Source organism: Mercenaria mercenaria, chromosome 18 (genome assembly GCF_021730395.1).
Source record: "Mercenaria mercenaria strain notata chromosome 18, MADL_Memer_1, whole genome shotgun sequence".
Classification (NCBI taxonomy): Eukaryota; Metazoa; Mollusca; class Bivalvia; order Venerida; family Veneridae; genus Mercenaria; species Mercenaria mercenaria.
In genome coordinates this window covers 24,756,331-24,771,498 of record NC_069378.1, presented here as the reverse complement: position 1 = coordinate 24,771,498, position 15,168 = coordinate 24,756,331, and the positions used below count along the sequence as shown (strand labels likewise).

General features: G+C 37.2%; 1 protein-coding gene across 2 annotated transcripts in view; it reads left to right on the top strand.

Annotated features, from left to right (window-relative positions):
- Positions 1-427: 427 nt before the first annotated feature.
- Positions 428-15,168, top strand: part of LOC123538944 (TGF-beta receptor type-1-like) — a 31,218-nt gene continuing 16,477 nt past the window's right edge. The window contains exons 1-3 of one of the 2 annotated variants that reach the window (XM_045323366.2): positions 428-734; positions 8,639-8,753; positions 9,213-9,364. In XM_045323366.2, the coding sequence (XP_045179301.1) occupies positions 671-734; positions 8,639-8,753; positions 9,213-9,364 (331 nt within the window). In that variant the 5' untranslated portion in view covers positions 428-670. Of the gene's footprint in view, positions 735-8,638; positions 8,754-9,212; positions 9,365-11,530; positions 11,686-15,168 lie in introns of both variants that reach the window. The other variant, XM_045323365.2, reaches the window with a different exon arrangement.

The window sequence follows — 15,168 nt, the reverse complement described above, 5'->3', positions numbered from 1 at the left end:
GACAAAATAAACTGGTTATGTAGTGTATGGCCATTAATTATAGAATTACCCAGATATAGCTTTGAAACATTGTCCACTTGTTTATTATTAATAAATGTATGAGTAAATTAAGACAATAACACTGTCATGCATTTTATTTTTTCAAAATAATGGCCCTCTTTATACTTTTCAGTTAAAATATTTGTTGAAATCCACTTTTCTTGATCTGCAAATGCTATAGTTTATATTTCTTTATCACTGGTATGTGAGTAAGAAGGCCAAGAGCTATAATTCTTTTCTTGCACAGTCGATTGTACCCGCAACTGGCAGTGCGGCAACATTTAGTACATTGTAACCATTACTGTAGGTACTTCCACGCGGGTAGTATTGTATCTTTACACCGAACTATTTTAATACGCGTCAAACTAATTAGCACAAATTGTCAAGTTGTTATGCATTTTCAGTAGTCATTATTTAGTACAATATATGTAGGTTGCGCTCTATATTTTAATTTCATCAATAGGAATTCCAAAACATGTATTGATATTTAATGTACGAATTCAAAATGCGGATGAATTTTCGGGTTTATTTATTTAGGCGGAAGCAAAAAAGTGAACAAAATGGCTTTCACCAAAACATGAGAGGTAGAGAGAGTAAATTAATGTAAAACAGTAAATGTAGCCCTGTTGACATGGAGAACAAGATGTTATCTTCAGCGGTATTCTTCCTTGCATTCGCCTGTACTACTGTCACAGGTAATTTTTCCAGATCTCTGCCAATCTTAACAAAAAATTGAATGTTCATGATGTTGCCTTTGCTCTCACCAACAGGCATAATAGGTCACAGGCATAATGGGCCAGTTTGTTTCACCCAACCCTAAATACAACACTGAGCAGAAAAAAATAACTGGCTGGTTAAAATATGAACAATTTGGCATCCACTTGCTACGTGTATTGCAAGTAAAAATTGGCAGTGGTTAGGGGTCTGGTAAACCTAGACCTTCAGATCCGGAGTACCAGTACATACATTTCTTTATGACAACTAATCATAACATTTACTAGCAATTACCTTATACACTTGTAATACAGTACATAATACTATTGACCATGTCAACATTATAGCAGGGATCGAATTTTAACTTTTTTTCCCCAGGGTTTTTTTTTATTCTATAGCAGAGGCCGAATATCGGCCTCGTCCCCCAGCCGAGGATTTCCCCCACAGCCAAGGATTTCCCCTACCGCAGTCGAAATTCCCCTACGTCCGAAATTCCCCCCCTCCAAAATCGTAAACAAAGCAATGGAGATTACTCCCAGCGATTTTCCCGACCGAATATCGGACCCGTTCACAATTGCTGACGGTCTTTCACAATTTTCAATGGGTGTGGAAACCTTAGAAATAGTAGAAAAATGTTTGAAGAGCGTTCAGTGGACCCGAGGTTCCGGTTTTGACCAGCGAAAATCGATAAAAACTCGTATCTGACCCGCACATAATATGCCGTGGGCGTCTGCTTGTCTCGCGGTAATACTCTTTGATGCGTAACGAGTTCGAAAGCTCTGTCCCTTGTCAATCAAAATCCCAGTGAACTTCATACTGTTTGTCGACACCAGCGTATGACAGTAGGTGGAGCGTCGTATGTTAATTAGCTACTGACAGATGTCAATCACGCCACGCGCCGACTGACACGTGGTTATCATCAGTATGTAATATAGATGATTGATAAACAATGCAGCGTCAGATTATTGTGTTTGTACCTCTTGTTAATTAGCGGTAACAGCTTATGCTGTATTGTGTAATATGTGTTGTTAATTTAAAGTAATTATTTTATGTGCTTGATTCGATTAAATAAGCCGGTCGGCCGTTACGCAAATTTATTATCTTTGCCGAGGTATTTTGCTAGAGCAAAATAAAATATAAATGTTTTAACTAATCAGATATTATAAGTATGCAATAGTTCTGGTGAAAAGATGAAATTTAAAACGGGTATTTTATCAAGAATTTTTAATGTTTGCTTTCGTTTTTTCATATTTGTCACACGTTTTCGCGATCGTGATTTTCGGACTTTTTTATCCTTTCTTACAAGATTTTCTAGTACAATTGAAATAAAAAGCCAACAAAAGTATGCATTTAATAATAATATGATGACTCTTGCAAAAGCAACTCTTATTTTAAAGCATTTTTTGTGAATAAAAGCATGTGACCTTTAAATATTCAATGATTTGAGCATTTCAACGCTCCCCACCCACCTTGTTACAATGATAAGTGAACATTAGTGCAAGTCCATCTATTGCTAAGTGACAGTGTGTATAGTTGCTAAAAGTTGCAAGAATATGTAATAAAAACATAGTTTAAAGTGTTTATTATGCATAATTGTAAATTCCCCCCTGAGTGAAAAAATTCCCCAAAACTGCTCGTCGCGCGCTATTTTCTTCCCCCAGTGACAGGCTGGGGCCTCTTCCCCCAGTCGTAAAAAAAAACCCTGTTCCCACTAGCAGTACCATTTTTTTTCCACTAGCAAAATGATGGATTCCACTAGCAATTATTTAAAAGCTGTTTACGTGCTAAATTTATTAAGTTGTTTTGTTGTTGTTTGGTTTCATATAAAAGTTCACAGTCCGGACAGGCCGGGACTTTCTGGTTTTGAAAGTACGATACAAACCGAAGTACTCAATGGTTCTTTGGACTTTTGGCTGGACATTGAAGTTTTAAGTATTTCTCAGGTCACTGCCCCTGGTTTTGCTAGCATTTTCGGTCTTCGCGGGCCTGTTTGCACCAAGAAACATGCTATTTTCCTCTCCATTTTCGCAGAACTTTGCAAATTACAGACCAAAATGAAAACAAATATTGCCTAGATGCTTACTTAGATATCCGATAATTACTTTTGTATAAAACGACAAGCGTCTAGAAGCAGTCACGTGATTATCAGTAAATTAACTGCCCCAAAGGAGTTTTTAAAGAGAAAAGGACAGTTTGAGCGAATTCCCAGATTTTCGAACGCCGTGATTTTCTACTCGCATTTTTTTTATTCTTACTCGAATTTTGCGAGTTAGCGACCGCTAAATTCGTTCCCTATATAGGATAAATCCTGTCCTTCAGTATTTCCGTAAATAGGGTCAGCGGTTCTGGCGAGATTAACCGATATAAAGACCTTGTACAATATTAGCGATTATTTTTGCCAGAAGATAAGGATTTAGAAAGTTCTTACTTTCTCACAATGAAAATACTATTTTACGACCTTGGCAACAAAATCTTTGCAAAAATAATTTGTTAACCTTGAAAAATGTGAATAATTTCACACCACTGGTATCGAGCCACGAGGCAGCAGTGTAGAATAAAAGATAAAATTTCAAAAATAAAGTAAACTTTGAGGATATTTTTGCTACATCAAAATAGGGGTGCATACCGGCTCTCGATATGTATCGAATACCGGTATTCAGGGTTCGACCGATACATCGGGTCGAACATTCCTGTATCGATCAAAATCAAACTAACTACATGGTAAATAGCCTCAGTAATAGTTTTCCTCCAGCGTAATTTGTTTACTCCGGAAATGCTTTTTTACAACATCATGCCTGATAGCCAATCAGCGTTCAACAACATCGGAAAAATGTTAAGTATACGGTACCTGGAACAGAACTCTTCCCGTAATTTAAGGTAATTTTTGCGGCAGTGATTTTTTTTCGTCTGCAAATTCTAAGCGTACTGAACAAAATTAAGAATAAATCTCCATCATAAGCATGCCGCCACCGAAACGTACATACTTGTCGTACTTTTATAATAAAACTATTGGAGGTGCAGACTGCAAGTATTGCATCAAAAACGTTGTTTGTAAGGGTGGAAACACTACAGATCTTGCGGTACACTTGTGAAGAGCGCACAAGATTGAATGTACGCCGCATCATCTGTTGCAGGTGATTCATTACACAATTTTTTTACAAACAAGGTCGATGTTGGGTGCAAATCCATAAGACTGCATGACTTTCCTGAAGAAAAATGTATCCAAATCTTGTGATTTTGTCTCAAAACAGACCGACCTTAAAAGTGTTTAATCAATACTAGTAATAAAGTTCATATTGCACTACTATAATGGTCTTGTACTCTGTTATTATTCCGTTAGAAAATATCATATCATATGTTGAATATCGATCATTTTGTATCGATACAAATATCATATTGACCATTTTGACCAATAGTGAATACGCACCCCTACATCTTAATTACAACAATGTTTTTTGTTAATCTGCAATACCTTTTTATTCATTTTCTTTGTTTAAACATTGAAAAAAGGATAATCTTAAACACTACCGCTATATAGTGTAATGGCCGATACCCTCCTCACCATAAAATCGGGAACGGGTGTTTATTGGTGGCTTATACTGGAAAACGAGATTTATCACTATAATGTCGATAATGGAGAATATGTATTTTAATTACTGGACTTCTAGACTCTGGGTTGCGAGGTCCAGTTTCCTGACCCTTAGCCACTTCCTGTTTTGTTACATTTTTCTATTGTGACCTGTCCCAAATAAGCATTTTTTTTGAGTCGGCTAAACGATGTAATCGTTTTGACGAGTCCTTGCTATCCAGCGATTCTCTAAGTCTAAATGGACCAAATAACACAGTGAAGCGATGTAGTTCCATTAGATTTCTCAAACTTCAAACAGTTCACTGCAAGAATGAAGTTAAGTTGCGTGAATTCCCTTTGCTATGACCAATATACGATGTAATCTGTCATATTTATGACTTGTAATTGTGAAATACTCGAATGTAACTCATTAAGCATAAATGTGCATTTTATGAATTGCGCAGGCTTACAAAGCTTGCGTAACATCCAGTGAAAGACAAAAAATAGTTCCACAGGGCTCCAGATAAGATGCGTATTAGCGTAAATTACGTATAGAAATAATGCAAATACGCATGTCTAATAATTTCTAAACGTATATAAAATTACAGAAATGCACACAATGCTTTTTTAAAAACAAAATCTGAATCGTCTGGATGCGTTAGGTAACATAGCCGATCCCGATCAGCCTTAGTTCTCCCACATTGAACGTATACACGCATCGTATGATTTCTATAAACTTTGCGTGGGTTTTACACACACACATGAATTTTGCAGTCAGTAAACGGATAAATTATCGGAAGAAGAAGCTCTTACTGGTTTGTTTAGTTACTACAGATATTAAAAATGATTTTAATTCTTATTTTTCGAGAAATAAACAAATCGGCGAAACATTAAATTGTATTTTCTTGTAGTTTTTGAAATCGAAAGTAGATCGTCTATGTTTGGCGAAACGAAACAACTATTTTATGAAAAGATTTAAATAAGAGGTAATTTAATCGTAAACTTCAATGTCAGATACTGCCAATTGCTACTAAATGTCTTCGTATCATCACAATTTGTAAAATATATTGTTCAAACTGGAGAAAGTGTAATCGTATCCGGATATAATATTTCGGGTAAATATCGAGCTGTGTTATGAAAAAATACTAAAAACAAACTGAAACTGGTAGACTATACTGTCAGTACATCAATCATTAGCCGACTCAGGCCATTCAGGCCTTTGATTTCTTCTTGTGCTTGTATATTTCTTCCTTTACTGGTATTCACCACAAATTTTCAAATGTTTATCTGAATATATACCATGAAAATACTTGATTTGATGCTTGGCCTATCTCGCAAGACCGGTGCATATTGGCGTATACCTGATTGAGTGACGCATGATTGACCCAGGCAGTGCCAGGGAGCCAAAGGACCGCCTAGCTGGTTGCCGATGGGGAGACATTGTGTGCCCCAAATGTGAAATGAATTGGCTCAATAAATAGTTTGAAGGGCTATGGATCTGTACCTCTAGAATCTGATTCTAGAGGTATAGGGATCTGTACCTCTAGACAAGCAATGTTAGGGTTGTCTGGGAGTAAGGACCTCTTTCCAGATAGTGTGAGTTATTTACAGCTTTAATTTTGTTTGCAATTGATTGACAATTTTAAATAACAGGAACAGCAAATAAAGAAATATACTGTTCTGTGCTGATTAATTTCTGTTGAATAACAGTTAATAGAAGTTAAGTTAAAACAAGCTTTTCAAACAACTATATTTGGAATTCAGCAGAAAAAAACAAAAACCCTATGAAATTGACAGAAACAAGCTACAATATGAAAAGGTACATCATCATCATACTTGCATCCATATTATGTTTTTGTTCAAAAAGAAATCATTTGGCACAGAAAATCAAGTTATCCAAAGCGACCAAGCAGAAATATTTATTTGTGAAATCTTTGTTTGAATCTCAATATGGTAACTGAATGTGCAGAAAACAAATACCCTATTTTTTATGCCCCCGAAGGGAGGCATATAGTTTTTGAACCGTCTGTCTGTCAGTCTGTCGGTCTGTCCCCATTTTTCGTGTCCGGTCCATATCTTTGTCATCGATGGATGGATTTTCAAATAACTTGGCATGTATGTGTACCACAGTAAGACGACGTGTCGCGCGCAAGACCCATGTCCGTAGCTCAAAGGTCAAGGTCACACTTAGACATTAAAGGTTAGTGCATTGATGGGCGTGTCCGGTCCATATCTTTGTCATCGATAGATGGATTTTCAAATAACTTGGCATGAATGTGTACCACAGTAAGATGACATGTCGCGCGCAAGACCCAGGTCCGTAGCTCAAAGGTCAAGGTCACACTTAGACATTAAGGGATAGTGCATTGATGGGCGTGTCTGGTCCATATCTTTGTCATCGATGGATGGATTTTCAAATAACTTGGCATGAATGTGTACCACAGTAAGACGACATGTCGCATGCAAGACCCAGGTCCGTAGCTCAAAGGTCAAGGTCACACTTAGACATTAAGGGATAGTGCATTGATGGGCGTGTCCGGTCCATATCTTTGTCATCGATGGATGGATTTTCAAATAACTTGGCATGAATGTGTACCACAGTAAGACAACGTGTCATGCGCAAGACCCAGGTCCGTTGCTCAAAGGTCAAGGAGACGTTAAAGGTCATTTTTCATGATAGTGCATTGATGGGCAAGTCCGGTCCATATCTTTGTCATTCATGCATGGATTTTAAAATAACTACGCATAATTGTGTGACACAGTAAGACGACGTGTCGCGCGCAAGACCCAGCTCCGTAGGTCAAAGGTCCTAAACTCGAACATCGGCCATAACTATTCATTTAAAGTGCCATCGGGGGCATGTGTCATCCTATGGAGACAGCTCTTGTCTGTCTTTAATTTTGCCCTTAATATAATGAAAAAAGGGTTTGTCACAACATAATTTAACAACATTTTGTCAAATCTAGTTGCGCTAGTTTCTTTCTTTGTAATGTATATGATGTTCCTCAGTTATTTTTGTTTTGAAAGGAAACTAGTATAAACAGTTGAGTAAATGCTGGTATCTTTGAACCATTTAGATTCAAGTTTTCATTGAATGTTGATTAATAAATTCTGTAATAGGATCCTTTGGAAGCATAGATCTAATGCAGCCAAGTAGAATAAATAGCAGACTCGGTTTGATTGGGTCTGTTCATATTCGATACATTAAACATGTAAATAACTCACAATATCTGGAAAATTGAGGTTTGTACTCCTAGACAAACCCTTACAGGGCTGTCTATAGGTATGGATCCGTATTCTGTGAAAATGTCCCTAGGCGGCAGATGTTGGTACTTGTTAAGTAGGTAGGTCAGAACCATAACTCTCTCTTGCACAGTTGTCAGAAATTTTTGACCCGTTTTAAGTTAGAACATTGGAATTTTTGGTTATTTCTTCTGTTCAAGGTCACCTTTGAATATTTTAGTTTTGAAACATTATAGGCCTTCGCTGTTTTCTTGCATAGTGCCACATGTCAAGCAATTACAGAAGAGTGGTAGCACATGCAGACTGTGCTCTCATCTTCAGTAAATACAGTATTTCTAAAACTGACCAGATTTGAGTAGTAAATAACAGATATGTCGTGTTTTGGCTCAATAACTGAGTTTCGCAGAACTTGATTATGGCCTGTTTCAGTGCAGTTTCCGTAAATTGATTGTAATAAAATGATAAAAGGTTGTAAGTTACAATTATGAATTTATGACCTTATTTTCTGAGGTTTGTTTCATTATGTATTATGTCTGCAAATCATGTAATGAAATATATTAACCCATACCCTGCTAAATTTCTAAAATGGACTGGTCCATCATTCAATTTGGGCAATACCATTTATTATTCAAAGGGGTGTTCACTGAAAATTTACTGACTGAATAGCGAACAGTTCAGACCATGATCAGACTGCACTGATGTGCAGGCTGATCTTGGTCTGTACTGGTCGCAAAGGCAGAATCACTTGCCGCCAGTAGGCTAAAGGTTTAAATAATATACTGTCTCATTACTATCAGTATTACTGATTACCAGACATCTAGATGTCAGCTTACTGAATCCTTATCCACCGCCATGAACCACATTTTTGTTATTTCAAAAATATCAATGATTTATGTGGACAAGTCTTCCCTTGCATATGTTTTTTGTGAATGCATTTTTACTTTTATTTCAAATCGCATTCATTTTCCTTTATTTTGGGACAGTGTTCTTTTGTTGGGTTTAGAAACCTAACTGGAGTGATTAGAATGCTACATGTACATCGGTCAGTAAAGGGACTTATTCTTTTCATTTCAGGGTTGATTTGCCTTTGTGAAGATGAAATGTGTCCTAACAACAAGACCTGCATTACAGATGGGGCGTGTTTTACCTCTATATACAGATACAAGGGGAAAAAGGTGTACAAGTTCAAGTAAGTATGCGCATGAAAGTTTAAAATGTTATTGCAAGTTCTGTATCGTAATGCAAATTCTTGTTAAGTAAACTTCACACAGCTGTAGTTTTGATGGCAATATATGATAAAGGAAACCATTAAAATTTTATATTGATCGTTATGATATTAAATCCTCTTATATAGAAGTGTGCAGCTGAAAGATTTTCTGATATATTAAAACTAAAATGCAGATTTAAAATCTCTTTCACAGCAGTCTAAAAAGTAATAAAATACATTACGTGTTTGCTACCAGAAAATTCATATATAATTATATATAATTCATGCAGTTTTCTATAAATAGCATTTCATGGTAAGATTTCATCCGTCTTATATAAAACTATAATAACTTGTATTGCATATAGGTTATAATTATCATTTTGTTTTCAGTACATAATTACAAAAAAATAAAATTATTAATACATTCCTGAAATTTCTCAGTTGCATAGATAACTCGGAGAGCTTGACACCAGGAGCGCCATATTTATGTCAGAATACAAGAGTTAACTCCCTTACCTACTCTCACTGCTGTTATACTGACATGTGTAACAGATATTTGTCACCCACCTTAAAGACAGTGACAGTTAAGGAAGGTATTGTTATTCCCATGTATGTTAAATTGCAAACATACCTTAAATTTTCTTCGTTTAGCAATGCCTTTTGATAGTTTATGTCAGTTTTGCCTTTAATGTCTATTGTGGTCATTGGTGTAGTTGTAATCTGTACATAGGTTAAAGTCTATAGTGAGTTTGATCTGAGGGCAAAGCGTATGCTCTCTGTGACAGTTTGATAAAAGACATTGTGTATGAAATCATTTGTCCTCCACCTTTGATTCTTGTGGAGAAGTTGGCAGTTATTTTGCGGAGAACAGGTTTGTACTGGTACAGAATTTAGGAACACTGATTAGGTTAACTGCCCACCGTAACATAACTGAAATACTGTTGAAAATGGCATTAAAACCCAAATCAAATGAATATTTTGTGCATAACCAGAACATCATTGAAGAAAACAAATACAGATTTACTTAATTACAAATAAAGTGACTACAAGTTTGAAACCTGTGAATTATGTTTATACAATATTTTGTTAATGTTAATAACCTTGGATCAGATTTCTTAACTGTTAGGCTGTTGGCAGCAAGTGGTTTTACATTTGCAACCATTGTAGCCCAAGATCACTTAGATCAGCCTGCATGTCCATTCAGTCATGTCACAATGCAGTCAGTAAATTTGAATATGAAGTGGTATTGCCGAAATGATGGACCAGTCCATTTTAGAAATTTAGCAGGGTAAAGGTTGAAGAGACTGGAGTTAAAGCCAGTAAGTTTTAACACATCACAGGTCCAAACCTTGCAGGGCATATACCTTGTTGTGTATATGGTACAAAGTAGTAAAATGCAAGAGACAAAAAAAAATCTCTTCCTTTACTGGTAAACATTGAAAACTATTCATAGGCATTGCTGAGCAAAGAATTCCCGTCGCAGATTGACATATATTTCCTGCCAATCAAAGCACATCTTTCCTCACTGATTCAGACCAAACCTTTCAAAAATATCATTGCACATATTGCAGACCAGGCCAGGCTGAGAGGAAAAAATTTACATGCAAAAGATATATTTTCCTCATTTCAGCATAATGCACACAGGGTGGCCAAGCACATGACTTTGGAATAGCATGCATGAAGAGAAGATGTCTCGATTAGGGTAATATTTTGCCTGTTTCTTCCTTACTACTTGGCAAATTTTCATAAAATAAAGTGCTTCGAAGACAGCAGAATAAGTGCTTTCCTTCACTCAAAGCATCTGCCATCAGTTCTCAATACTTCATTCAAATTTTTCGCTGAATTGCTTATCATGGACTAATTGTGTAGATAACGTACACCATTTGGCAGTTGGGCAAAGTGTTTTAAAACATACTGAGTACCAATTGCAGACGTTTCATGCAGAGGAAAGCACTCTTGTTTTTGTCTTCGATGCTTTATATCTAATGAAAATCTGTCTAGTAATGAGGAAAATACAAGCAAAATGTCACCTGAATCGGGACTTTTTCTCTGTGTGTAAGGAATCCAAAAACCGTGTTGCATGGGCACCCTGTATAAGAAACCTCTTACACAGAACAGTAAATATTGAAATCTTGGCATCATGGAAAGTCATTGCAAGATCAATTTTACTAGATGTTTATCATTGTTCAGGTCTAGGATTGAAAGCTTTTGACTGCTAGAATTTTCCTATTATAATAATTGTTAAAACAGAGATTTCGGGATTTAGATAGAACAGTTTCAGTTTCTTTTTTTTTTTTTTTTTTTTTGAAGAATCTCTGGCCTAATTGTTGTGGAAACATATACCAACTCCTGGCTTGAATTTTGTGGAAACATGAGCCACATCCAGTACAAAATTGTCCCAATTTATGGCCTGATTAGTACAAGCAAACCTGTACCAGCCTCTAGACTATTGCCTGACTGTTGTACAACTCACGCCCTAAAGGCCTGATTATTTTGGAAGCATGTGCCAACTTCAGGTCTGATTATTACAAGTTTACCTGTGTCAATCTCTAGACTATTGGCAGACTTGTTGTACAACTCATGACCTAAAGGCCAGATTATTTTAGAAGCATGTGCACACTTCAGGCCTGATTACAAGCAAACCTGTGCCAGCCTTTAGACTATTGGCTGACTGTTGTACAACTCACCACCTAAGGGCCTGATTATTTTGGAAACATACATGTGCCAACTTCAGGCCTGATAATTCTTTTTTTATACAGCTGTAAGCCTAAGGCAATGTTAATCCCTCCTGGGAATCCAATCCCATGTCAGACATCGAGGAATGTAGACTATGAAACCTCGGTGCAATGTTGCTACGAAGATATGTGTAACATGAAGCTCAAACCAACTGTGGCGCCGCCTCCCCCTAGCACAGGTAAGATAATCATAACTGCATTGTACAATATTTGATTCTTTTTTTCTTAAAGACATCTTGATTCATATGCTATTTTGTCTAGTCTGGAAATTGAAATTGGCCTTTAATTCAAAATTAGAAATGTTTTGCTCTCCAGCTGTTATTTTTCAATTCTTTTAGATTACATTGATTCATCTTTTCAATTTTTAGCTCACCTGTCACATAGTGACAAGGTGAGCTTTTGTGATCACCCTTCGTCCGTCGTCCGTGCGTCAACAATTCCTTGTCTGCACGATAGTGGTTTCATTTATGATTTTATTTTAACCAAACTTGCACACAACTTGTATCACCATAAGATCACGGTTCCTTTCTTGAACTGGCCAGATCCCATTATGGGTTCCAGAGTTATGGCCCCTGAAAGGGCCAAAATTAGCTATTTTGACCTTGTCTGCACAAAAGCAGCTTTATTTATGATTTGATTTTTACCAAACTGGCACACAACTTGTATCACCACGAGATATTGGTTCCTTTCTTGAACTGGCCAGATTCCATTATGGGGTCCAGAGTTATGGCCCCTGAAAGGGCCAGAATTAGCTATTTTGACCTTGTCTGCACAATAGCAGCTTCATTTATGATTTTATTTTAACCAAAGTTGCACACAACTTGTATCACCATAAGATCTTGGTTCCTTTCTTGAACTGGCGAGATTCCATTATGGGTTCCACAGTTATGGCCCCTGAAAGGGCCAAAGTTAGCTATTTTGTCCTTGTCTGCACAATAGCAGCTTCATTTATGATTTGATTTTAACCAAACTTGCACACAACTTGTATCACCACGAGATCTTGCTTCCTTTCTTCAACTGGCCAGATTCCATCATGGGTTCCAGAGTTATGGCCCCTTAAAGGTCCAAAATTGGCTATTTGGGCTTTTGCAGCCATATAGAGACTTCATTTATGGTTTTTTTTTATACAAACTTCCAAAATATCTTCAACAAAAATAAATCTTGGATTCCATGACAAATCAGATCCAATCGTAGGTTCCAGAGTTATTTTATATCTGATTACCTCCCCTGATTGTAATCAAAATGGATTTATATCAGTGAGTTATAGGACTTATTTGAAATTTCATTATTGTTATTAGTTGGACTGAGACAAACAGGGTAGATAACTATGGACTGATTTTATGTCAAATTACCTCCCTTTATTTCAAATTAAAATGGGTATATCTCCATAACTTATGAAGATACTGATCTGAAATTTCATTTATGTCAACAGATTTATTTGGCAGATCCTTCTTTTGTTCACTTACAATATTTTTTTTTTAATTACTTCCCTTTAACGTTACTATAAATAGCTTATTTTTAGTAATTTTTTTTAGCTCACCTGTCACAAAGTGACAAGGTGAGCTTTTGTGATCGCGCGGCGTCCGTCGTCCGTCCGTGCATGTGTCCGTCCGTCCGTCCGTAAACCTTTGCTTGTGACCACTCTAGAGGTCACATTTTTCATGGGATCTTCATGAAAATTGGTCAGAATGTTCACCTTGATGATATCTAGGTCAAGTTCGAAACTGGGTCACGTGCCATCAAAAACTAGGTCAGTAGGTCTAAAAAGAGAAAAACCTTGTGACTTCTAGAGGCCATATATTTCACAAGATCTTCATGAAAATTGGTCAGAATGTTCACCTTGATGATATCTAGGTCAAGTTCGAAACTGGGTCACGTGGGGGTAAAAACTAGGTCAGTAGATCTAAAAATAGAAAAACCTTGTGACCACTCTAGAGGCCATATTTTTCATGAGATCTTCATGAATATTGGTCAGAATGTTCACCTTGATGATATCTAGGTCAAGTTCGATACTGGGTCATGTTGGATCAAAAACTAGGTCAGTAGGTCTAAAAATAGAAAAACCTTGTGACCTCTCTAGAGGCCATATTTATGCCCCCCTTTGAAAAAGGAGGGGTATATTGTTTTGCAGATGTCGGTCGGTCGGTCGGTCGGTCGGTCGGTCGGTCGTAATGTAGACCTATCCGTTTCCGGATGATAACTCAAGAACGCTTGGGCCTAGGATCATGAAAGTTGATAGGGAGGTTGGTCATCACCAGTAGATGACCCCTATTGATTTTGAGGTCTGTATGTCAAAGGTCAAGGTCACAGTGACCCTGAATAGTAAAACGGTTTCCGGATGATAACTCAAGAACACTTGGGCCTAGGATCATGAAAGTTGATAGGGAGGTTGGTCATGACCAGCAGATGACCCCTATCGATTTTGAGATCAGTATGTTAAAGGTCAAGGTCACAGTGACCCTGAACAGTAAAACAGTTTCCGGATGATAACTCAAGAACGCTTAGGCTTAGGATCACGAAAGTTGATAGGGAGGTTGGTCATGACCAGCAGGTGACCCCTATTGATTTTGAGGTCAGTATATCAAAGGTCAAGGTCACAGTGACCAGGAACAGTAAAATGGTTTCCAGGCAATAACTCAAGAACACTTGGGCCTAGTGTCAGGAAAATTGATAGTTAGGTTGGCCATGACCAGCAGATGACCCCTATTGATTTTGAGGTCAGTATGTTAAAGGTCAAGGTCACAGTGACCAGGAACAGTAAAACAGTTTCCTGATGATAACTCAAGAACGCTTAGGCCTAGGATCACGAAAGTTGATAGGGAGGTTGGTCATGACCAGCAGGTGACCCCTATTGATTTTGAGGTCATTAGGTCAAAGGTCAAGGTCACATTGGCCAGGAACAGTTAAATGGTTTCTGATCTTCTTGTCCAAAACCATAGGGCCTAGGGCTTTGATATTTGGTATGTAGCAAAATCTAGTGGTCCTCTACCAAGATTGTTCAGATTATTTCCCTGGCATCAAATATGGCCCCACCCCTAGGGTCACATGGTTTATATAGCCTTATATAGGAAAAAACTTTGAAAAACCTCTTGTCCAAAACCACAGGGCCTAGTGCTTTGATATTTTGTATATGACATCATCTAGTGATCCTCTACTAAGATTATTCAAATTATTCCCCAAGGGTCAAATATGGCTCCGCCCTGTGGGTCACATGGTTTACATATTCTTATTTACAGTGTGCATATAATTTCTGTTCCTTGTACAATTACTAAATGCATCAAGGGGGGCATTTCGTGTTCGACGAGCTCTTGTTCTCAATGGATCTTCATGAAAATTGGTAAGAATGTTCACCTTGATGATATCTAGGTCAAGTTCGAAACTGGGTCACGTGCGGTCAAAAACTAGGTCAGTAGGTCTAAAAATAGAAAAACCTTGTGACCTCTCTAGAGGCCATATTTTTCAATGGAACTTCAGGAAAATTGGTCAGAATGTTTACCTTGATGATATCTAGATCAAGTTCGAAACTGGGTCATGTGGGGTTAAAAACTAGGTCAGTAGATCTAAAAATAGAAAAACCTTGTGACCTCTCTAGAGGCCATATTTTTCATGAGATCTTCATGAATATTGGTCAGAATGTTCACCTTGATGATATCTAGGTCAGG